Below are 19,901 nucleotides of genomic sequence, written 5' to 3' on the forward strand. Positions count from 1 at the left end.
GCGACCGGTAAGGTGACCGCTCTACCAATCCCATCTCGTTACGGCAGGTGAATCGCGGGGCTCGGCGGACACCAGACACCAAAGGGCAACGACTTGGAGAATGGCAGACACGTCGCGGCGCACATGGACGCGAATCTTGGGAAAAAGGGAAGAAGGAGGACGAGGAAGAGGACGAGAGATTCATGGGGAAAGAGGTCAATTGAACAAGTGCTCGCCGCGGAATTCCGGTCTTGAGGCGGGCGGAGGGTTTGGAGCAAAGTTCAAAGGTTATTCAGCGTTCTTGGGGTTTTTATTTTTGAAGCCGCTTAGAGGTTCCTGGAAACTCCGAAGTTTCTTATTCGAGATCCTTCTTATTCTTCTTTTTTAAATTACTCTGCCTGGGAATTCTCGAAAATTTCTGGAGCTTCCTGAAGCTACCTAAATTCGAAACAATTTTTTTGTCTTTCGTAAGATTTAGATTATTGGAAAATTTTTAAGGATACAATAATTTCTACAGGTTCTTGGTAATTCTTAACAATTACTTTCGTCAAAATTTCTGGGGTTCTTCGCGATCATTAGAATTCCAGGAGATGTTTGGAAATTCCGGAATAATCCTGTAGATTCTTAAAGGATTTTTAAAATATCTGGAGATTTCTGGATGTTCTTACAGCTTGGCTCTTACAGATTTTTAAAGATTTTGTGGTATATTCCTAGAGTTTTCCGGGAATATTAGGGATTTCTAATAAAGTCCAGGAGAGATAAACTGAATTATTATAGATTTTAAAGGTCTTTCCTAAAGTTTACTCGAATTCTGGGAAATTCGAAGAAATTTTTTACGATTCTTTGGGAGCACTTCAGATTCTTCGTGGGATTTAAATAGCTTTGACAAATTCCAGAGATTTCCTGAAGATATCTGAAAATTCTGGAAAATTCCTGGAGGCTCTTTTGACTAATTGCAAATTGTGGAGATTAACATAAAAAATTCTACCGGAATAAATACATTTTGAGATTTTGTAATATTCTAGGAGACTCGAGGAAATTCCTGTAATTTTGTTAATATTCTTCGAGAGGCTTCCAGATGCTTCAAAATTATTTCAAATTTGTCCAGGGATTTAAAAAATCTCCGAAATTCTTAGGACTTTCTGAGGATTCATTTCAAAACTGGAGATAAACATAATAAAAAAATCTGTTTTTGAGAGAATTCTGAAGCTTCTTAAAGATGCCAGGATTATAAATTTTTTGATTTTTTTAGAATCTTGAAATTCCTAGAGAACACTCGATTTTTGGGAGATTCCAGAAAATTCCTGGTACTTTATTAAAATATTTCCGAATGATTCCAGACTTAGAAATTGACCATAGGTTCTTTTAGATTTATTGGATCTCCTGGAGAGAACCAAAAAGATTTTTAGGGACTCCTAACATTCCCTATATGTAGAAATCCTTATTGATTCTTGGGGATTTCTAACGATTGTTTTAGGGTGTTTTTCTGAAATTTCTGGAGATTCTTCGGAATTATAGTAAATTCTTAGAAGGATTTCTAGAGATTCTAAAGAGATTTTTGGAATTAAGAAGGACCCGAAAGAATTTCTTGGATTCTTTGAAATTCTTTAATATTTAAAAGATTATTAAGGAATCTTAACGATCCTTGGATGTGGAGGCTTTTATAGATTCCTGGAGATTCCTGGAAATCTCAAGAGATTTCTTTATATTTTTACAACTTTAGATTCTACTGAATTATTGGAGAATCTTATTAGAGTGCGGTAAAGATTTCCAAAGAATCTTTAAGATTCCTGGAAGAGTTCTTGAGTTTTTTAAAGATAAGAGAGTATGTTAAAATTTTGGAGATTTCCCGATTTTTTTGAGATTCCAGGAAATTCCTGGAGATTTATTAAATTCTCCAAAAATTTAGAAAAACGTAGAAATTTCCTAAGATTGTTATTTGATTGCGATAGAGATCTTTACAGATTTTTGGAGATTTCTTGAAATTGCTAAATTTGTTTAAAGAGTTCTTGGAAATTTCTGGAATGTTTGGAATTATAAATTCTTGGAGAATCTTAAAAATTGACAGTGATTTCCAATGATACTTAAAAATTTCTTTTAGTTGTTAAAAGACAGGGAATTTCCATAGATGTAATTTAGAAGACCGCTGGTTAGGCAGAACAATCCTTGTCCTTCGAAGGGTTTTATAATTGACGTGTACAAGGTACCACCTTTGGAAGGAGCATAATTAATATAGGGTAGCATCACTAATTTTTTAGTAAATCCTTTTAATCGTATTCATGTATTCTTCGACACATCTCTAAATAGTTTTATTTTTTGATGATTGTCTAAGGGAAAAATCGCAACGCAGCTTTAAACATCTACAAGTTATTATAAGTGATTAGAGGACGAGAAACCGCCATACAATTATTTAATCAAATGAATTTAATGAAATTCGATTATAATTGTATGAGGTTTCTCGTCCGAATAATCACTTCCCTCCCATCCCAACATATCTGCCCCAATTGGAGACGTTGCAATTTTAGCTAAATAGGGCTTTATGCTTTAAACATAATGAAGTATGGCTGCCGCCTAGAGATATAGTTGTGCCAGGGTTGGCAAGAATGTGGCGGTATATTTGAAATGCTTTATTTTTTTGATTTTTTTTTCCTTAGAAATATGCGCGGATTTGGGCCACGCTAGAGCGTTACTACAAGTTATTATAAGTGATTATTCGGACGAGAAACCTCATACAATTATAATCGAATTTCATTAAATTCATTTGATTAAATAATTATTTTGGGAACTAGTAAAGTCCTAGAAATTCCCAAATATTTGACAATTGTGTAAATTCTTTACGATTCTTTGCCATTTTTAGGGACCTTTAATGACCCCTAAAAATGGAGGTTTTTAAAGATACCAGGAAATTTCAGGAGATTTCTATACAGGGTGTCCCAGAACTCGCGCCCCAGAGAGCAAGGGAGGGTGCCGACAGCAATACAGATGATAAATTTCAAAACAGAAATTGACTAAGTTCAATAGTATTCGAGAACTGATAAAAAGTTAACAACCAATCCCGAAAGCTTATTCGAGAAGTGGAGTAAATGGCCATCCCAATTTCCTAGGCAACGAGAGTCTAATGCTTAACTGACCAATGGATGATAGTATGTGTCCATAGTTACCAATTTTCAAATTCTGTTCAGCTTCGGGATTGGCTACAGTTTTTTTGTCTTATCTCGGTTATTTTTTGAGTTAAAAAATTATGGTTTCAAAATTTTGGTTCAGAATTGTTGCCTCCATAAGCCCTTTCTCTCTGGGGCGCGAGTTCTGGGACACCCTGTATATTGTTAAAGATCCTCTGGGATCATTACAAAATTTAATTAGAGCAAAGTATCTAGAAGATTTCTGGAGATTCCTGAGCTTCTTAGTGATTTTTGAAAATTTCTAGAAATTATTCAGATTGTGGAGATTCTTGGCTATACAGGGTCCGGCAACACTTGTGTCCACCCCCAAAATCGTCTTTAATTTTAACGAGAAAATTTTGAAAATTTGCATACGCTCACAGTTGACAAAGCTCTAGAAGCTAACGCAAAAATTTGTTTTTTATCACTCATACTTTTGGCGTCGCGACGCCTTAGAAATCTAATTTTTAGGTAATTGTGAGGTTTTGTGATATCAACCCCTAATTTAATTTTTTTTCAATATAAATGTGTTAAAAATATATCAGTTGTTATTTTAAATTTTATGCAAATTGTCTTCAAAATTTGAGAAAAAAATGCTGTTTTATCAAGTTAGTTTCCAATTTCATTACGTCAAAATTGGGAACTACGTTTACACCGGTCTGTCAACATCTTGTGTCACAAATGACATCTATCCTTTGGCTCGCTTTAGATTGTAACAAAAGTCTTACTTGATGAAATTGTTGCTTTATCAATGTTAATTAATGATTTCTGGTGTCCATAAAGTGCAACATGCCCGTGTTAATCAAAATTAACTTTTATAAGAGTGAATGAAGTGACTTGTGAAATTTTGGTGTAAACGTAGTTTGCCGCTGCGCTGTCATAATTTTGAAAACTAACTTGATAAAACAGCGTTTTTTTCGCAAATTTTAAACACAATTTGCATTAGATTTAAAATAAAAACTCAGATGTTTGTATCACAGTTATGTTGAAAAAAAATTGAATTCGCGAATATTTCCGCAAAAACTCAAAAATTGCTAAAAATTATACTTCTTAGGCGTCGCGACGCCAACCAAACCGTGATAAAAAAATAAATTTTTGCGTCAGCTTCTAGAGCTTTGTCAACTATGAGCGTACCCAAATTTTCAAAATTGTAACTTTAAAATTAAAGACGATTTTGGGGGTGGACACAAGTGTTGCCGGACCCTGTATATTACGACTTTATAGGATTATTCCACATTCTTCCAGGGACTTGAGATTTCCTGGAGATTTTAAGAGATATCTGAAAATTCTACGATAATGTAGAGTGTTTTAGGTTATTTTAAAGTTCTGGAAATAATCATAATTTTTTTTTTTGGATTTTTAACAGTCCCTGGATTTCAAGCTTCTTGAAGATTCTTTTATATTCTTAGAAATTCTCCGGGACTATTAGAGATTTTTTGTAATCATTAGGATTCCTACGAGATTCTTACCAAATTTGGGAGATTTCTGAAAGTTTCTGGACTTTCTTAAAGATGCCTAAAAGTATAGATTTATGGAGTTTTTTAGAATCCTAGAGAGTCCTAGAAAATACTCAAACTTTGGATACCTTATTATTCCAGATTCTTCGAGGGATTTAGAAAGTCTTTGAAATTCTTAAAGATTTCCTGGCGATTTTTGGAAATATCTGAACATTTTGGAGAAAACTTGTCGATTTTTTTGTTTATTAAAAAATTGTTTGGTATATATTTTCAGGGACTCTTAACAATCTCCGAATATGAAAGCTCTTGTAGATTCATGGAGGTTCAAAGAAATCCTATTTTCATATTTTCTTAGATACTATCCAGGATTAATAAAAATTCTATTTTTAGAGTTTCTCGAGGGTTTTTTTCAAATGTTTAAAATTCCGGGAGATTTCTGGAGTTTCTTAAAAACGTCTGAAATTATAGATTTTGAAAGAGTCTTCCAGAATCCTAAAAATTCCTAGAGATTACTCGAATTTTTGGAAATTCCTGGAGATTTCTTATTTCATCTATTCCAGATTCTTTGAGGTCTTTGAAACTCCCAGAGATTCTCTGAAAATTTTTTGAGATATCTAAAGATTTTGGGAATGTCCTGTGAACTTTTTTGGGCTCATTGAAAATTCTGGAGATTGTCATAAAGATTTTTCTGGACTCCTAACAATTTTTTTTACTCTTATTTGAGAATCCTATTAGAGCATGATAGAGAATATTCTTGAGCTTGTTAAAAAAGATATTTGGAATAATAGATTCAGAGAGAGAATTTTAGATTTTTGGAAATTCCTGTCGATTGCTTTAAGAAGTTAAGATTGTTGAAACTCCTGGAGATTCTCCGGGACTTTGGCAAACTTTTAGACATTAAAACCGGACCCACCGCAAAGACCTAAATTAATGGAATTTGGCAATTCGCACATTTCTCGTCTTTTGAAAGCGTTACCATTATCACTAACTGAACATGCAACACATTTCCTTCTTCGAAAGGAATGCGCAAACACGGAAAGAATGTAAAGAACGCCAAAAGCATCCGAAGACATGTTTCAAATTAAGATGATTCACACATAACTGATTTTCTGTTCTATTTCCAGAAAAATTAATTCTTCAAGTGTTAAATAATACTCTTGAGGTCAAAATCATAAATTCAATTCTCCGATCATAATTGCGCCTAGTTGATACCGATCAGTAGAGCGAGTAACCCAAAGTTCGGAGCGACCTAAATCGAAAATCGGTTCAGTACAGTCGCGAACAAAAGGCGAGTTGTCACCCAATCAATTATTTATTCCACAAATTCGCAGTTTCGAAGCGGAACTCAGACACGTTAAAACGGTCGGTCTTGTACGTGATCCGATTTTTTCACTGCAATTTGCTTAAGATATTTTTACGGAATTCTTCCTAACATCGCAAGAAAGAGTGGAAAATGTCCCCGTTTTTTTGCACCTGGCAGCAATTTCGTCCCAAATTCAACCAGTCGTATTTTAATCTCATTTCGATCTCGTCTCGAGGCTAGACTAGACGATCTTGTTCTACTTGATTGTTGAATTAAAAACGCCATCAAAACCGAGTAGAAAATGATTTATGTTGCCGTTTTGCATAAGAATGCGATATTTGTTCGCTGAATTTAGAGCGCCCTGTAGACTTGGCGAAATTATCGATCGCACAAAGACGGACAAAGGTTTTCATAAATTATTGATTAATGATATTTAAACAGTAGGTTTGCCTTTTAATTATAAATCAATAAAACGGACGATAAATTTCCTGACGGATTTCTTTATTCTTCGTTCTTCCAGGACTTTTAGGTTTCTTGTTGATGGTTGATAACATAGTGAACATGCCAAGATACTTTCCTAACACTTCCCCTTTTCAAGAGGAGCGGCAAAAAGTTGTCAGTTGTTCTTTTCCGAGAACGATGGCCGTCGATTCCTTTTCGGGATGATGGGAACTTGTCCACCGCATATTTCTGTACCCTGGTGGAAACGCGCTTGGATATACAGGGTGATTACAGGCGGATCTACAGGGGAATCACTTTTGCTCACATCATTTATACAGAATTTGTGTGCTTCATATATTCTTATTCTGTAAATCTTCACAGCTTCTGGACTTTTTAAACTTTTTAGTTCTCCAGATTCTATAGATTTTGCAAAAAAATTCTTATTTTTAAGCTAATTTCTATTTGGCTCCATCAGATCTGGATTCAGAGACTGTTGATAAAAAAAATTGGATTCTAAAATTTTGCGACAAATCTAAAATATCACTCCTATATTAAAAAACTAGCTTTTTAACGATTATTATATAAAGTTGACATTTTGATAGTCATTGATACTTTGAAATAATTTTTTTTTTAAACCAAAGTGCGTAAAAGTGTATGATCACTTTTACGCACTTTGGTTTAAAAAAAAGTGCGTAAAAGTTACCAACTTTTGTAGATTTCACGCATATTCGCAACGATTTCTCAAATTCCAACCGTTAAATCTGCTTAAAAACTCCAAAGCAGTGTGAAAACTTCGCGAATTCTGGTTATTCTTGCCAGAAATGTCACTTGAAGTATTTTCCTTAAATTTCGCATTTCGCAGAAAAAATTTTGTTTGCGACTCGTGCTAAATGATTATTACGCACATAACGTGGCGTCCAACCACGTCTAGTGCGTAAAATATTGTTACCATTTCGCAACTTGTAGCAAAAATGGCAATTTTCCAATTTGCTGTGGCAAAAAGTGATCATACTAGTGCGTAAAAGTTACCAACTTTTGTAGATTTCACGCATATTCGCAACGATTTCTCAAATTCCAACCGTTAAATCTGCCTAAAAACTCCAAAGCAGTGTGAAAATTTCGCGAATTCTGGTTATTCTTGCCAGAAATGTCACTTGAAGTATTTTCCTTAAATTTCGCATTTCGCAGAAAAAATTTTGTTTGCGATCGTGCTAAATGATTATTACGCACATAACGTGGTGTCCAACCACGTCTAGTGCGTAAAATATTGTTACCATTTTGCAACTTGTAGCAAAAATGGCAATTTTCCAATTTGCTGTGGCAAAAAGTGATCATACTAGTGCGTAAAAGTTACCAACTTTTGTAGATTTCACGCATATTCGCAACGATTTTTCAAATTCCAACCGTTAAATCTGCCTAAAAACTCCAAAGCAGTGTGAAAATTTCGCGAATTCTGGTTATTCTTGCCAGAAATGTCACTTGAAGTATTTTCCTTAAATTTCGCATTTCGCAGAAAAAATTTTGTTTGCGATCGTGCTAAATGATTATTACGCACATAACGTGGTGTCCAACCACGTCTAGTGCGTAAAATATTGTTACCATTTTGCAACTTGTAGCAAAAATGGCAATTTTCCAATTTGCTGTGGCAAAAAGTGATCATACTAGTGCGTAAAAGTTACCAACTTTTGTAGATTTCACGCATATTCGCAACGATTTTTCAAATTCCAACCGTTAAATCTGCCTAAAAACTCCAAAGCAGTGTGAAAATTTCGCGAATTCTGGTTATTCTTGCCAGAAATGTCACTTGAAGTATTTTCCTTAAATTTCGCATTTCGCAGAAAAAATTTTGTTTGCGATCGTGCTAAATGATTATTACGCACATAACGTGGTGTCCAACCACGTCTAGTGCGTAAAATATTGTTACCATTTTGCAACTTGTAGCAAAAATGGCAATTTTCCAATTTGCTGTGGCAAAAAGTGATCATACTAGTGCGTAAAAGTTACCAACTTTTGTAGATTTCACGCATATTCGCAACGATTTCTCAAATTCCAACCGTTAAATCTGCTTAAAAACTCCAAAGCAGTGTGAAAACTTCGCGAATTCTGGTTATTCTTGCCAGAAATGTCACTTGAAGTATTTTCCTTAAATTTCGCATTTCGCAGAAAAAATTTTGTTTGCGACTCGTGCTAAATGATTATTACGCACATAACGTGGTGTCCAACCACTCTAGTGCGTAAAATATTGTTACCATTTCGCAACTTGTAGCAAAAATGGCAATTTTCCAATTTGCTGTGGCAAAAAGTGATCATACTAGTGCGTAAAAGTTACCAACTTTTGTAGATTTCACGCATATTCGCAACGATTTCTCAAATTCCAACCGTTAAATCTGCTTAAAAACTCCAAAGCAGTGTGAAAATTTCGCCAATTCTGGTTATTCTTGCCAGAAATGTCACTTGAAGTATTTTCCTTAAATTTCGCATTTCGCAGAAAAAATTTTGTTTGCGACTCGTGCTAAATGATTATTACGCACATAACGTGGTGTCCAACCACTCTAGTGCGTAAAATATTGTTACCATTTCGCAACTTGTAGCAAAAATGGCAATTTTCCATGCTGTGGCAAAAAGTGATCATATGAGTGCGTAAAAGTTACCAACTTTTGTAGATTTTACGCATATTCGCAACGATTTCTCAAATTCCAACCGTTAAATCTGCCTAAAAACTCCAAGGCAGTGCAAAAATTTCGCGAATTCTGGTTATTCTTGCCAGAAATGTCACTTGAAGTATTTTCCTTAAATTTCGCATTTCGCAGAAAAAATTTTGTTTGCGACTCGTGCTAAATGATTATTACGCACATAACGTGGTGTCCAACCACTCTAGTGCGTAAAATATTGTTACCATTTCGCAACTTGTAGCAAAAATGGCAATTTTCCAATTTGCTGTGGCAACAGAGTTAGTTATTTTCGCATTTGTTTTGAGTGCGTTAATAGACTGTGAATCCGCACCCCAAAAAAGTCCGCAACTTTTGTCAATATTAAATAATTATCAGAACTTTCGTTTAAAGTCTTTATTGTTGAATAAGGTCCATTCCATCACTTGTTATAAGCATATTACATAACGCATTGTTTTCATTACCGCCCTAGTGGAATAATAAGTTTCATTATGCGATTCAAACAGTATCAAATCAGTGGTGTAATAAAACCTGTAATACAACAGTTGTAGAAAAATAGAATATTTTAAACTAAGTTGCCAAATGGTCTATATTTCAGCACGAATTTGAAATTTGAACCCGAGCCGAAACGAGTTCTCAATAATCTTTTCCAATACCTTCATTCCTAAATGATTTTTAGTGACTTTTACTTGTTACACTATAAATCGTGCCGAAATGAGCCATTCTTAAACGATTTTAAGTGACTCAGTAATTTTTATGATTAAATCTGTGCGAAAATTCTGTCAAGTGAAGTGTCAGTTTTAAAATAATTGTCAGAACTGTCACTTGAAGTATTTTTACAATTGATATATAAAGTTAACATTTTGATTGTTATTGTAACTTCGAAATAACATACTTTTAAACTCAAGTGCGTAATAGTTACAGACTATTGTAAGATTTCATGCATATTCGCGGCGATTTTTCAAATTCTTTTTTCAACTTTAAAGCAGTGCGCAAATTCTGTTAATTTTTAAGTAATTGTCAGGACTGTCACTTGAATTATTTACCCTTAAATTTTGCTGCGATTGTAGAAAAAATTTTGTTCACGACTCGTGCGAACTGGTTATTACACAGATAACGTGTTGTCCAACCACGTCTAGTGCGTAAATAGTTATTTACAGGCGCGTGTGGTAACTTAAATTTTACAACGCGAAATCAGTTTGAAGCACGACAGCGTAGCCGGAGTGCTTTAATGATTGAGCGCTGTAAAATGGTTAACGCACAAGAGTTGCATTAAACTTTTTGGCCGAAAAGCTTTAATTTAAATAATTGGGTTTTTCAAAATTTATTACAACTGTCACATCTGACATTTATAAATTTCGTCATCTCTCAATTCTGTCAATTCTGTAGTTGGTGCACAAAAATTACACAGATGGCGCTGTATAGCAAATGTTTTAATATGACTTTAAAAATAGAAATATTGTCTTAAATGAGATAATAATTTAGGTAAATACTATTTTGGTGATCAATCTTCATTATGGTAAAGTGATTTTAATTTATAAACGCGTCTGAAGAGCAGACGATTTGGGCAATTTTTACCGCACGGCGTGTGTAAACGTCCAAATAAATATAATGTCATTTGAGTTGAATTTGAATGTTAATTTGACGATTTGATTTTCTAATAAGCAGTGGCAACAGAGTTAGTTATTTCCGCACTCATTTTGAGTGCATTAATAGCCTGTGAATCCGCACCCTAAAACAATGTACAAATTCCGTCCATAATTTTCAGAACTGTAACTTTAAGTATTCATTGTTAAATTTTGCATTTTGGTGCGATTGTAGAAAAAGTCTAGTTTGCAACTCTTGCGAAATAGCTATTGTGCACACGACATGTTGTCCAACCACTTTTAGTAGGTAAAATATTACCATTTTGCAACTTGTTGAAAAAATAGATTTTTCCTAATTTGTAATGGTAAGAAACTTATTTTCGCATTTGTTTTGAGTGCGTTAATAGACTGAATCCGCACCCTAAAAAAGGGCGCAAATTCTGTCAATTTTTAAATAATTATCTGAACTTTTATTCAAAGTATTTATCGTTAAATTTTGCATTTTGTTACAATTATAGAAAAAATCTTATTTCATACGTTAATTTTGTGCAATAAGCTCCATTTCATTACTTGTTATCAGCATATTACAAAACGCATTGTTTTCGTTACCGCACTAGTGAAATAATACGTTTTATTATTCGACTCAAACAGTATCAGATCAGTGGTGTAATAAAGTCTGTAATAAAACAGTTGTAGAACAAAAATAGTATATTTTAAACCAAATTGCAAAATGCAAAAGTTAAGCTAGCATCTAAGTTGGCACGGCACATTACCTTCATTCCTAAACGATTTTTAGTGACTTTGGGATGTGACACCATAAATCGCGGCAGAATATGCTATTCTTAAACGATTTCTAGTGACTTCTATTCTAGTAAGATTTTTGGTAATTTTTGTGATTAAATCCGCATTCTAAAACAGTGCAAAAATTCGGTCAAGCGATTTGTCAGTTATAAAATAATTGTCAAAACTGTCATTTGGAGTATTTATTGGTAAATTTTACATTTTCCTGCGATTATAAAAGAAATCTTATTTCATAACTTTCATTTTTGTGCAATGAACTCTATTCCATCACTTGTAATGAGTATATTACTTAATGCATTTTTTGCATTACCGCACTAGTGGAAAATAAAGTTTTATTACTCGTGTGAAATGCCATGTTGTTCAAACACATCTAGTTATATTTTATACTATTTAGCAATTTGTTGTTGAAATAACCATTTACTAATCGATTGTGGTAACTGGTAAGTTATTTCCGATTTGAGTGGGTTAATAGACTCTATACAGAGCGCAAATTGTGTCAATTTTTAAACAATTTTTGTCAGAAATATCACTTGACGTATTTATGACTAAATTATGCATTTTGCTGCGATTGTAGAAAAAATGTTGTTTCTTACTTCTTCTTGTGTAGTCCAACCACGTCTAGTGTAAAATATTATCATTTTACAACTTGTCGCAAAAATTCCCATTTTCTAATTTCTGCATTTATTTTGAGTGCGTTAATAGACCATGGATGCGTTAATTGCTTTTTTCGAATTTGCCGCTTTAATAGGTCAAAGTAGGAAATTTTGTTTTTTAAGAATTGGCAGAACTAATTAGTCTGGCTGTCTGTTTCCTGTCAAGTTCTTGGTCAATTTGGATTTTACGATTCGTGTTTAATAAATTGCTGCGTGAACAAAAAATGTATTAATATAATTGAATTGTTCTTTGCGGCCAACAATAATTGTACCTAAATATAATAGATGTGAATAGTATGAATGTAATAGGTTACGTTAAGTCAAAATTCAGTGTTAGTGAAACTCAATAAATGTCAAACTTTAAATTGAATTTGAAAATCAAGTGGCAAGTCGTGGTTACAAAACCATTACCAATCGTGTAAAACGAAAAGTCTTAGAATTGGAAAATTTAAATTTTTTATTAAAAATTATAAATTGATTATTAATTATAAGTGATTATAAAACACGTTCTTTAATATACTATTTTCAATTCATAATGAAGATATTTCGATACGCGTTTGAACGTATTTCGGTATTGTAATGGACCAATCCCGTGCCAATATTTCCAGGAACTTATATTTTTTTTAGGTTTGCAGCAGACAAACCGTCAACCTGCCGACAACGTTGACAATTTAGATTTTGGTTTTCATAAACCATGATAAATCGATCAATACACTATTATTTCTTGTTGTACTTGGCTTAATAATTGATAGGCGAAAACTCTTTGGATGCAAGAGAACCATCATGATCATGATCAACATGTTCGCTCTCTTGCGCTCCGGTAACCTCAAAACGTCACACCTGTCAAAATGACTGAAATTGGATTTGGCTACTTCGAATTTTTTTCCCGAACATTTTCAAATGCCAACTGCCCTAAAATTCCCTAGATTTCGAAATCAAGTTTTTTCGTTTAAAATAAGGCGAAATAGAAAAAATAGCGTATGATACTTGTTCATAATGCATTTTGCCGCACTTACTACTTTATGACACTCCTCGCTGCGCTCGTCGTGTTTTAAAAACGTGCGTGCGGCAAAATGTTCATTATGAAACGCGTTTCATAATATACTATTGTGCTATAGCAACGTCGGAAAATTTTGTACAAAAATTGGATTCAACAGACAAATTAGGAAAACCAAACTATCTTTTTAATGTATTATTTGAATTTCTCAGACTCCCTAATTCGCTCACGTTTATAATTTTTTTATTTTTTGCATTCTCAAGTTTCTATTAAATTTTAAATTTTGATGTTTTCAATTTTCTAATTTAGCTCGGATTCTTGTGATTTTTTTACTGCTTTATTAACTAACTAAATACATTTCTAAAATCTTAAAAAATCGCCTTTTTCTCGCCCTCTCATTACACTCCAGCGTTTGAGCTGATCCAATCTCTATAGGATGCAGTTCTGGTGTATCCAGTGGGGTACCCTTTGCCGCAACCTGCAGTATTACCAAAACTGACGACTCCAACATGGACGGCATTGCTTCCAGCTCCGGTCACCAGAGGACCACCACTGTCCCCCTAAAACCCCCATTACCATCCATCCTCCAATCTCTTCAAACTTACATTGCAGGTGCTTTGGATGGTAGCTCCTTGACAGCAGACAATTCCCGACTGGATGATGCCATAAGTTTGCGAGCAAACGGTGTTAGAAATGGTGGTGAGACCGACGTAGTTCAACGTTTGACTGATCGAGTTGGAAGCTGTTCAAAAAACTAGTTCAAAAAAAGTCAAAATTTCTATCGACTCACCGTCGCTAGTTCTTCCCCACCCGCTGACGGTAACACTGACACCATCTCCCAAAGTACTAGAAGCCAAAGGAATAATAGCGATATTGCTATTGGTAGCAACAGAAGAAGAAAGATGTAGAAGAGCAATATCGTTAGCCAACGTGTTCGAAGAGTAACTCGGATGAGCAACAGCTCTGCTCGCTTGAACGCTAGTTCCAGAACTGCTCAAACTCGTAATTCCGAGAACAGCACGAATCGCTGAAACTCTACCAAACAATCACAAAAACTGGATGAATCGTACCAACCCTTCGACGCAATGAGCAGCGGTTAAAATCCAAGTGTTACTAATGAGAGCACCGCCGCAGAAGGAGGTACCACCGGGAACTGTCAAGTACAGACCGGCTTGCCATGGGAATTGACCCAAGCTGGCTGGGGATCCACTGATGATGCGTCCATCGGCTATTTCTCTGAAGGGAAGGTATCTGGAGCTGGAGGCGGCCGGAAGAGCCTAAAGAGATTGTTAAAGAGGAAAGGGTTAAAAGAGGTCACTTACTCCTGGAAGAAGAGGCTCCTCAGCCGGGGCAGCCAGCGTCAGAGAGACCAAGCAGAGGGTAAGAGCGAATTGAAGCATGATTAGGAGTGATGATGAGTGCAAGAGTTTGGGCCGTTTTATACACGCCGAACGGAAATGGGCTTGTCAGGATCATTTGATAGATCAGATTCTCTGTTCATTGATGAGTTGGAAATCATCAATCATAATTTACATATAATAGAGAAAGATTAAAATATTTGTTTTGTTGATAATGATAAACGACTGGAATTTTGGAGGAGAATCAAAATTTGGAAATTTTCCGTATTTTTTATACAAAATTGACTATAATTGTCCCAAAAATGGTTCAAACTTACCAAAATTACAAAATTACTGAACGAGTTGTGGAAATTTTTAATTGAAAATAACCAACAATTTTTGGATTTTATTGTTTACTTCGCTTCTATGACACCAAACATATAAACATGATAGGGCGTTATGATGATAACGCCCTGTAATTTTTAGTAAGATTCAGAAAAAAGAAAAAAAGTAAGTGAAACTTGAGCTGTAAACAAATTCATTATCATTTGTAGTTTTCAGCACAATCTCAAAATAATTTACTAAATTTAATATCTTCCACTTTCAGAGTTTCTTTTAACCACTTTCTTATTTTCCCCGTCATTTTAATTCAGAATTTTCCAACAAATTTGTTGTCAACTTAAAATGTTGTCATAGACAAAAGAAAAGTAACCTTTCCTTGATTTTGATTAATTAAAACAAAAGATTATAAATAAATAAACAATAAAATTTTGAATGTACAATCATCCTATAGACAATAAAAATTTCAAAATTGTTGGACGGGTTAAATTTAAAAAAATAATAAAATGATTGTACCTAATATTTTCTTGGATTCAAATCTATAATATTACAGTCACAGTGATTACTTGAAGTAAATATTGTTGATTAATCTCAATTAACCAATATTTGTTTCGATGCTTTGGAACACTACGTATCTAAAAATCTCTTAATCTGTCTACTTTCAACTGTCATACTCACGATAATCCATTTCCTGTGTACATGGAATTAATCTAAATTTTACTTTATTCCGAATTTGCTGTTTTAACAAACCTATTTCTGCATTTTTTTTGAATCCGTTAAGAGCCATTTCCACATCGGATGCATTAATAGCTTCGTTACCATAGCAACGTATGTACAAACAACAATTGTATTTAATATGCAAATCAGGAAAAATAGCATAAAAACTTGTTTGGTAAAATTTAAAAGCACTCGTCCATTCCAGCACTCGTGTTTTAATAATAGCTATTAAGACTCTTCCGACATTTTGTGCTGCTTTCCAAATTTGATTCAGAAACTGGCTTCAGTTGATGCTTATCAAAATATTTTAAATTTCCAAATTGTCGCAGACTTACCAAACATTTCCCTAGTGTTTAAAATTTTTAAGATTTTTCAGGCTTTATTTATATTCTTATTCATTTGAGTCAAAACAAACCTGAAAGCCTAAAAATTTTAAGTGTGGAGACTCTGATAATTTGAGGATCCTAATAATAAAATAATTTGATTGTTTAAATGTGCTCAAAGAATCTCAAAAATCCAAAAAATTTGACGAATGGAAGCCTGAAAACCTGAAAATCTAAAAATCAAAATCAAAAGGTTTCAAGGAGTGCTAATGCAAACTGAATAAAAAATTTGAGAAACTTTTTTTTGAAATTCTGAAATCGAATTTTAAAGCCATGAAACCTGAAAATTTGAGAAATTTAAGCTTTAGAACCTGAAAACCTGCGAATATAAAAATTAATAGATCTCATAACTTTATAATAAATTAGCTAATGATGATCTAAGATTTTGAAACTCTGCAAAATCTAAGAAATAAAATCTTGACAATACGAAAAATCTAAAAAAAATTCTAAATTTCGAAACCATAAGCGAATTAGAAAACCTAAGAAATTGAAATAATATACAGGGTCCGGCAACACTTGTGTCCACCCACAAAATCGTCTTTAATTTTAAAGTTACAATTTTGAAAATTTGCATACGCTTATATTTGACAAAGCTCTAGAAGCTGACGCAAATTTTTTTTTTATCACGGTTTGGTTGGCGTCGCGACGTCTAAGAAATATAATTTTTAGCCATTTTCGAGTTTTTGCGGAAATATTCGCGAATTCAATTTTTTTCAACATAACTGTGATAGAAATATCTGAGTTTTTATTTTAAATCTAATGCAAATTGTGTTTAAAAATTGCGAAAAAAACGCTGTTTTATCAAGTTAGTTTTCAAAATTCTGACAGCGCAGCGGCAAACTACGTTTACACCAAAATTTCACAAGTCACTTCATTCACTCTTATAAAGGTTAATTTTGATTAACACGGGCATGTTGCACTTTATGGACACCAGAAATCGTTAATTAACATCGACAAAGCGACAATTTCACCAATTAAGACTTTTGTTACAATCTAAAGCGAGCCAAAGGATAGATGTCATTTGTGACACAAGATGTTGACAGATGGGTGTAAACGTAGTTCCCAATTTTGACGTAATGAAATTGGAAAGTAACTTGATAAAACAGCATTTTTTTCTCAAATTTTGAAGACAATTTGCATTGAATCTAAAATGACAACTGAGATATTTTTAACACATTTATATTGAAAAAAAATTAAATTAGGGATTGATATTACAAACCCTCACAATTAACTAAAAATTACACTTTTAAGGCGTCGCGACGCCAAAACGATCAGTGATAAAAACAAATTTTTGCGTCAGCTTCTAGAGCATTGTCAACTGTGAGCGTATGCAAATTTTCAAAATTTAATCTTTAAAATTAAAGACGATTTTGGGGGTGGACACAAGTGTTGCCGGACCCTGTACAGAGTGATGAAAAAAAGGCGTCCATGAGTTGAAGTACCATGTCCTCTTCAGTTAAACCATCTCAGAAATCAACGCTAAATTATTTGGAACTCATTTCTTTTCACAATATGTGTTTTTTTCAAAAGAAAAACTTGTCAATGCTGTTCAACCCTTTCTAATAAAATTTTACATTCGGCAGTTTCCATAACTAAGCAACTAATACTAAGAGCTTTACAATGTAGCAACATTAAAAAAAATTTTACAAAGCCAAGAAATTGTACTTTTAAAAGTTTAAGAAACTTGGCTTAAAGCACTTTTTGTCTGTTTTTTGATAGAGAACATTATTAACTGTAAAAAATGTGATGTCTAAGAATGAAATAGTTATAAAAAGTTTATCTAAACAGAGTTTAATGTTTATGAAAGAAAGCATTTAACTTAGTAAAAAAAAAAACACCAATTTCGTTTTGGTTTTCAATTTTGGGCTCAGGAAAAAATTAACTGCAACATGCTAAGTAGCATGGGCGCCTTTTTTTATCACTCTATATTAAAAAACGAGTGTTTTTTCCTATTTGTCCAATTTTTTGTACAAAATGTTACGACGTGGCTTTAATAACACATCCAGTCTATTAAGGCGAGTGCCAAGACATTTTTCTTATGGAGAATCCCATGTAATGTATCGTCTAAATAATTCGCTTATTTTTTGATGTATCAGTTTCGTTCTTATTCTCAACTGCTTGTATTCACATTTTCTTCTAAAACTAAGAATCAAACATTGGAAAAAACATTTAATTTAAAAGTTCAATGACTTGAAAATTCGATAATTTAGGGGTAGTTTTACGAATAGAAGTTTATGTCCGATTTTTGTGAATTTTTAAACTTAGAATTAGTAGAGAATACTTTCAAAATCACTTTCCCGCTAAATTTAAATCGATATCATTAAAATTGGTCTAGTTATGAGAGAGATAAACTCAAAATTTTTCAATCGAAGCTCTGAACTTTCCAGATAATTTACGACTAGGGTGATTTATAAGCGTACCCTCATTTGCGGTTTCTTGACCAGCTTTGGAAGTTGTAAATCAAGGGATTTCTTCTAAAATTTTTACCTGCTTGTTTCGCACAGAGGATAAGAAAATGGTTACAATTAGAAGAGCGTTATTAAAAGTGCTAATAAGTACAAGCATAAGGAAGTTTCATAATGCTTGATGTATGAAATTATAGAAACGACTATGTAGTATGAACATTCATTCAATTTATAGTCATGTTTTCAACTAAAGTCTTTCAATGACACGAAAAAACAGGTAACTTCAGTTTTTTTTAGAAAATTTCTGTTTGGCATTCTAATATTAAATAATACTTTAATCTATTTATTATTTGACTAGTTAAATTATTTTTTAACAACGTACTAATGTACTTTCAATTTTAAAATAAAATTTTTTGATTCATATTACTTTACCCATGAAAAAGTATTTCTACCAGACAGAGGGAAAATAAGCGTTTATCATTTTACAATCACTTTACGATAGCACAGAAATAAGGGGTGTCGTAAACAGAGGTACCGCTTGACACCCTTCCCGATGTGACAGCTCAGCTCGAATTCTGACCAGCGACGAGTCTTGGCACTCGCCTTAACGCATTGAAAAGAAATTCGGAAATAACTTTGTCACCACAATAAATTAGGAAATCACTATTTTAACAACAAGTGACAAAATGGTAATACTTTACGCTCGTGGTTGGAGAACACGTCGTGTGCAAAATATGCATTTCGCACGAGTAGTAAACAAGATTTTTTCTTTAATCGCAACAAAATGCAAAATTTTACGATAAATTCTTGAAGTGACAGTTCTGGCAACTATTTTTTAATAGACCCATTATTTGACAGAATTTCCGCTCTGTTTTGGGATACCGATTCAACCACTAAAAGTTTCTACACAAATTCAACGGTTGAAATTTGAGAAATCGGCGCGAAATGCGTGAAATCTAACAAAAGTTAATAAATCATCTAGAAATGATTCTTGTCAAAGTGACATACTTTTACGCACTTTGTCTTATGTCAGTTTTACGCACTTTGAAGAAAATTTTGGAAAATGAAGACGAAAATTGTGAGAATCTTAAACTATATGGGACACAAAATATTAAAATTTGAATATTTTGGAATATGAGGAACGAAACTAAGTCTAAAAATCTAGGAATTGAGCGTGGATAATTGAAAATGTACGAACGTTAAACAATACAAAAAGAAAGGCAATAAAAACGAATAAATTTTGACGCCAAAATAAAGAACGCTCTTAATCACACTAATTTACAATTCCATAACATGCAAGTTCTCGTGCCGAAGTGTAAAATAAATTTCGACTCTTTGAATCGAGTTCACCTCACGTATACCTCTTAACCACGTGTGCAGTAAATCTCCCGAGAGAATCCAAGCGATGCTTCCCATTCCATTAATTATAATAATAAGATCACAACATTAAAAACACAGAACTAATTTCCGAGAATTTATGGATTAGAATCCGGTATTAATTGTCTAGTTTAAACTTTAAGTAAACGCATAAATATGTGTTTAACAGTAATTTTCATTGAGTGCGAAGATGGTACCGTTAGTTCATTCAAAACGCCGTTGGTGCGTGCGCACGGAAGAACAAGAAGCGGAGCAGGAATCAAAATTTTATTAGTAACATAATAACACGGCTAACT

At 33.5% G+C, this 19,901-nt stretch overlaps 1 protein-coding gene across 1 annotated transcript; it reads right to left on the bottom strand.

The window, feature by feature from the left end:
- Window positions 1-13,445: 13,445 nt before the first annotated feature.
- LOC148176315 (epithelial serine protease-like) lies at window positions 13,446-14,447 on the bottom strand. The gene is made up of 5 exons (XM_088035038.1): window positions 14,370-14,447; window positions 14,122-14,324; window positions 13,838-14,082; window positions 13,653-13,789; window positions 13,446-13,607 (listed from the first exon to the last, which is right to left on the bottom strand). The coding sequence occupies exons 1-5, from the start codon at window positions 14,445-14,447 to the stop codon at window positions 13,446-13,448; spliced, it is 825 nt and encodes a 274-aa protein (XP_087891164.1).
- Window positions 14,448-19,901: the final 5,454 nt, after the last annotated feature.

Source organism: Gnatocerus cornutus, chromosome 4, assembly GCF_029298725.1.
Source record: "Gnatocerus cornutus isolate USDA-ARS CGAHR chromosome 4, icGnaCorn1.1, whole genome shotgun sequence".
Classification (NCBI taxonomy): Eukaryota; Metazoa; Arthropoda; class Insecta; order Coleoptera; family Tenebrionidae; genus Gnatocerus; species Gnatocerus cornutus.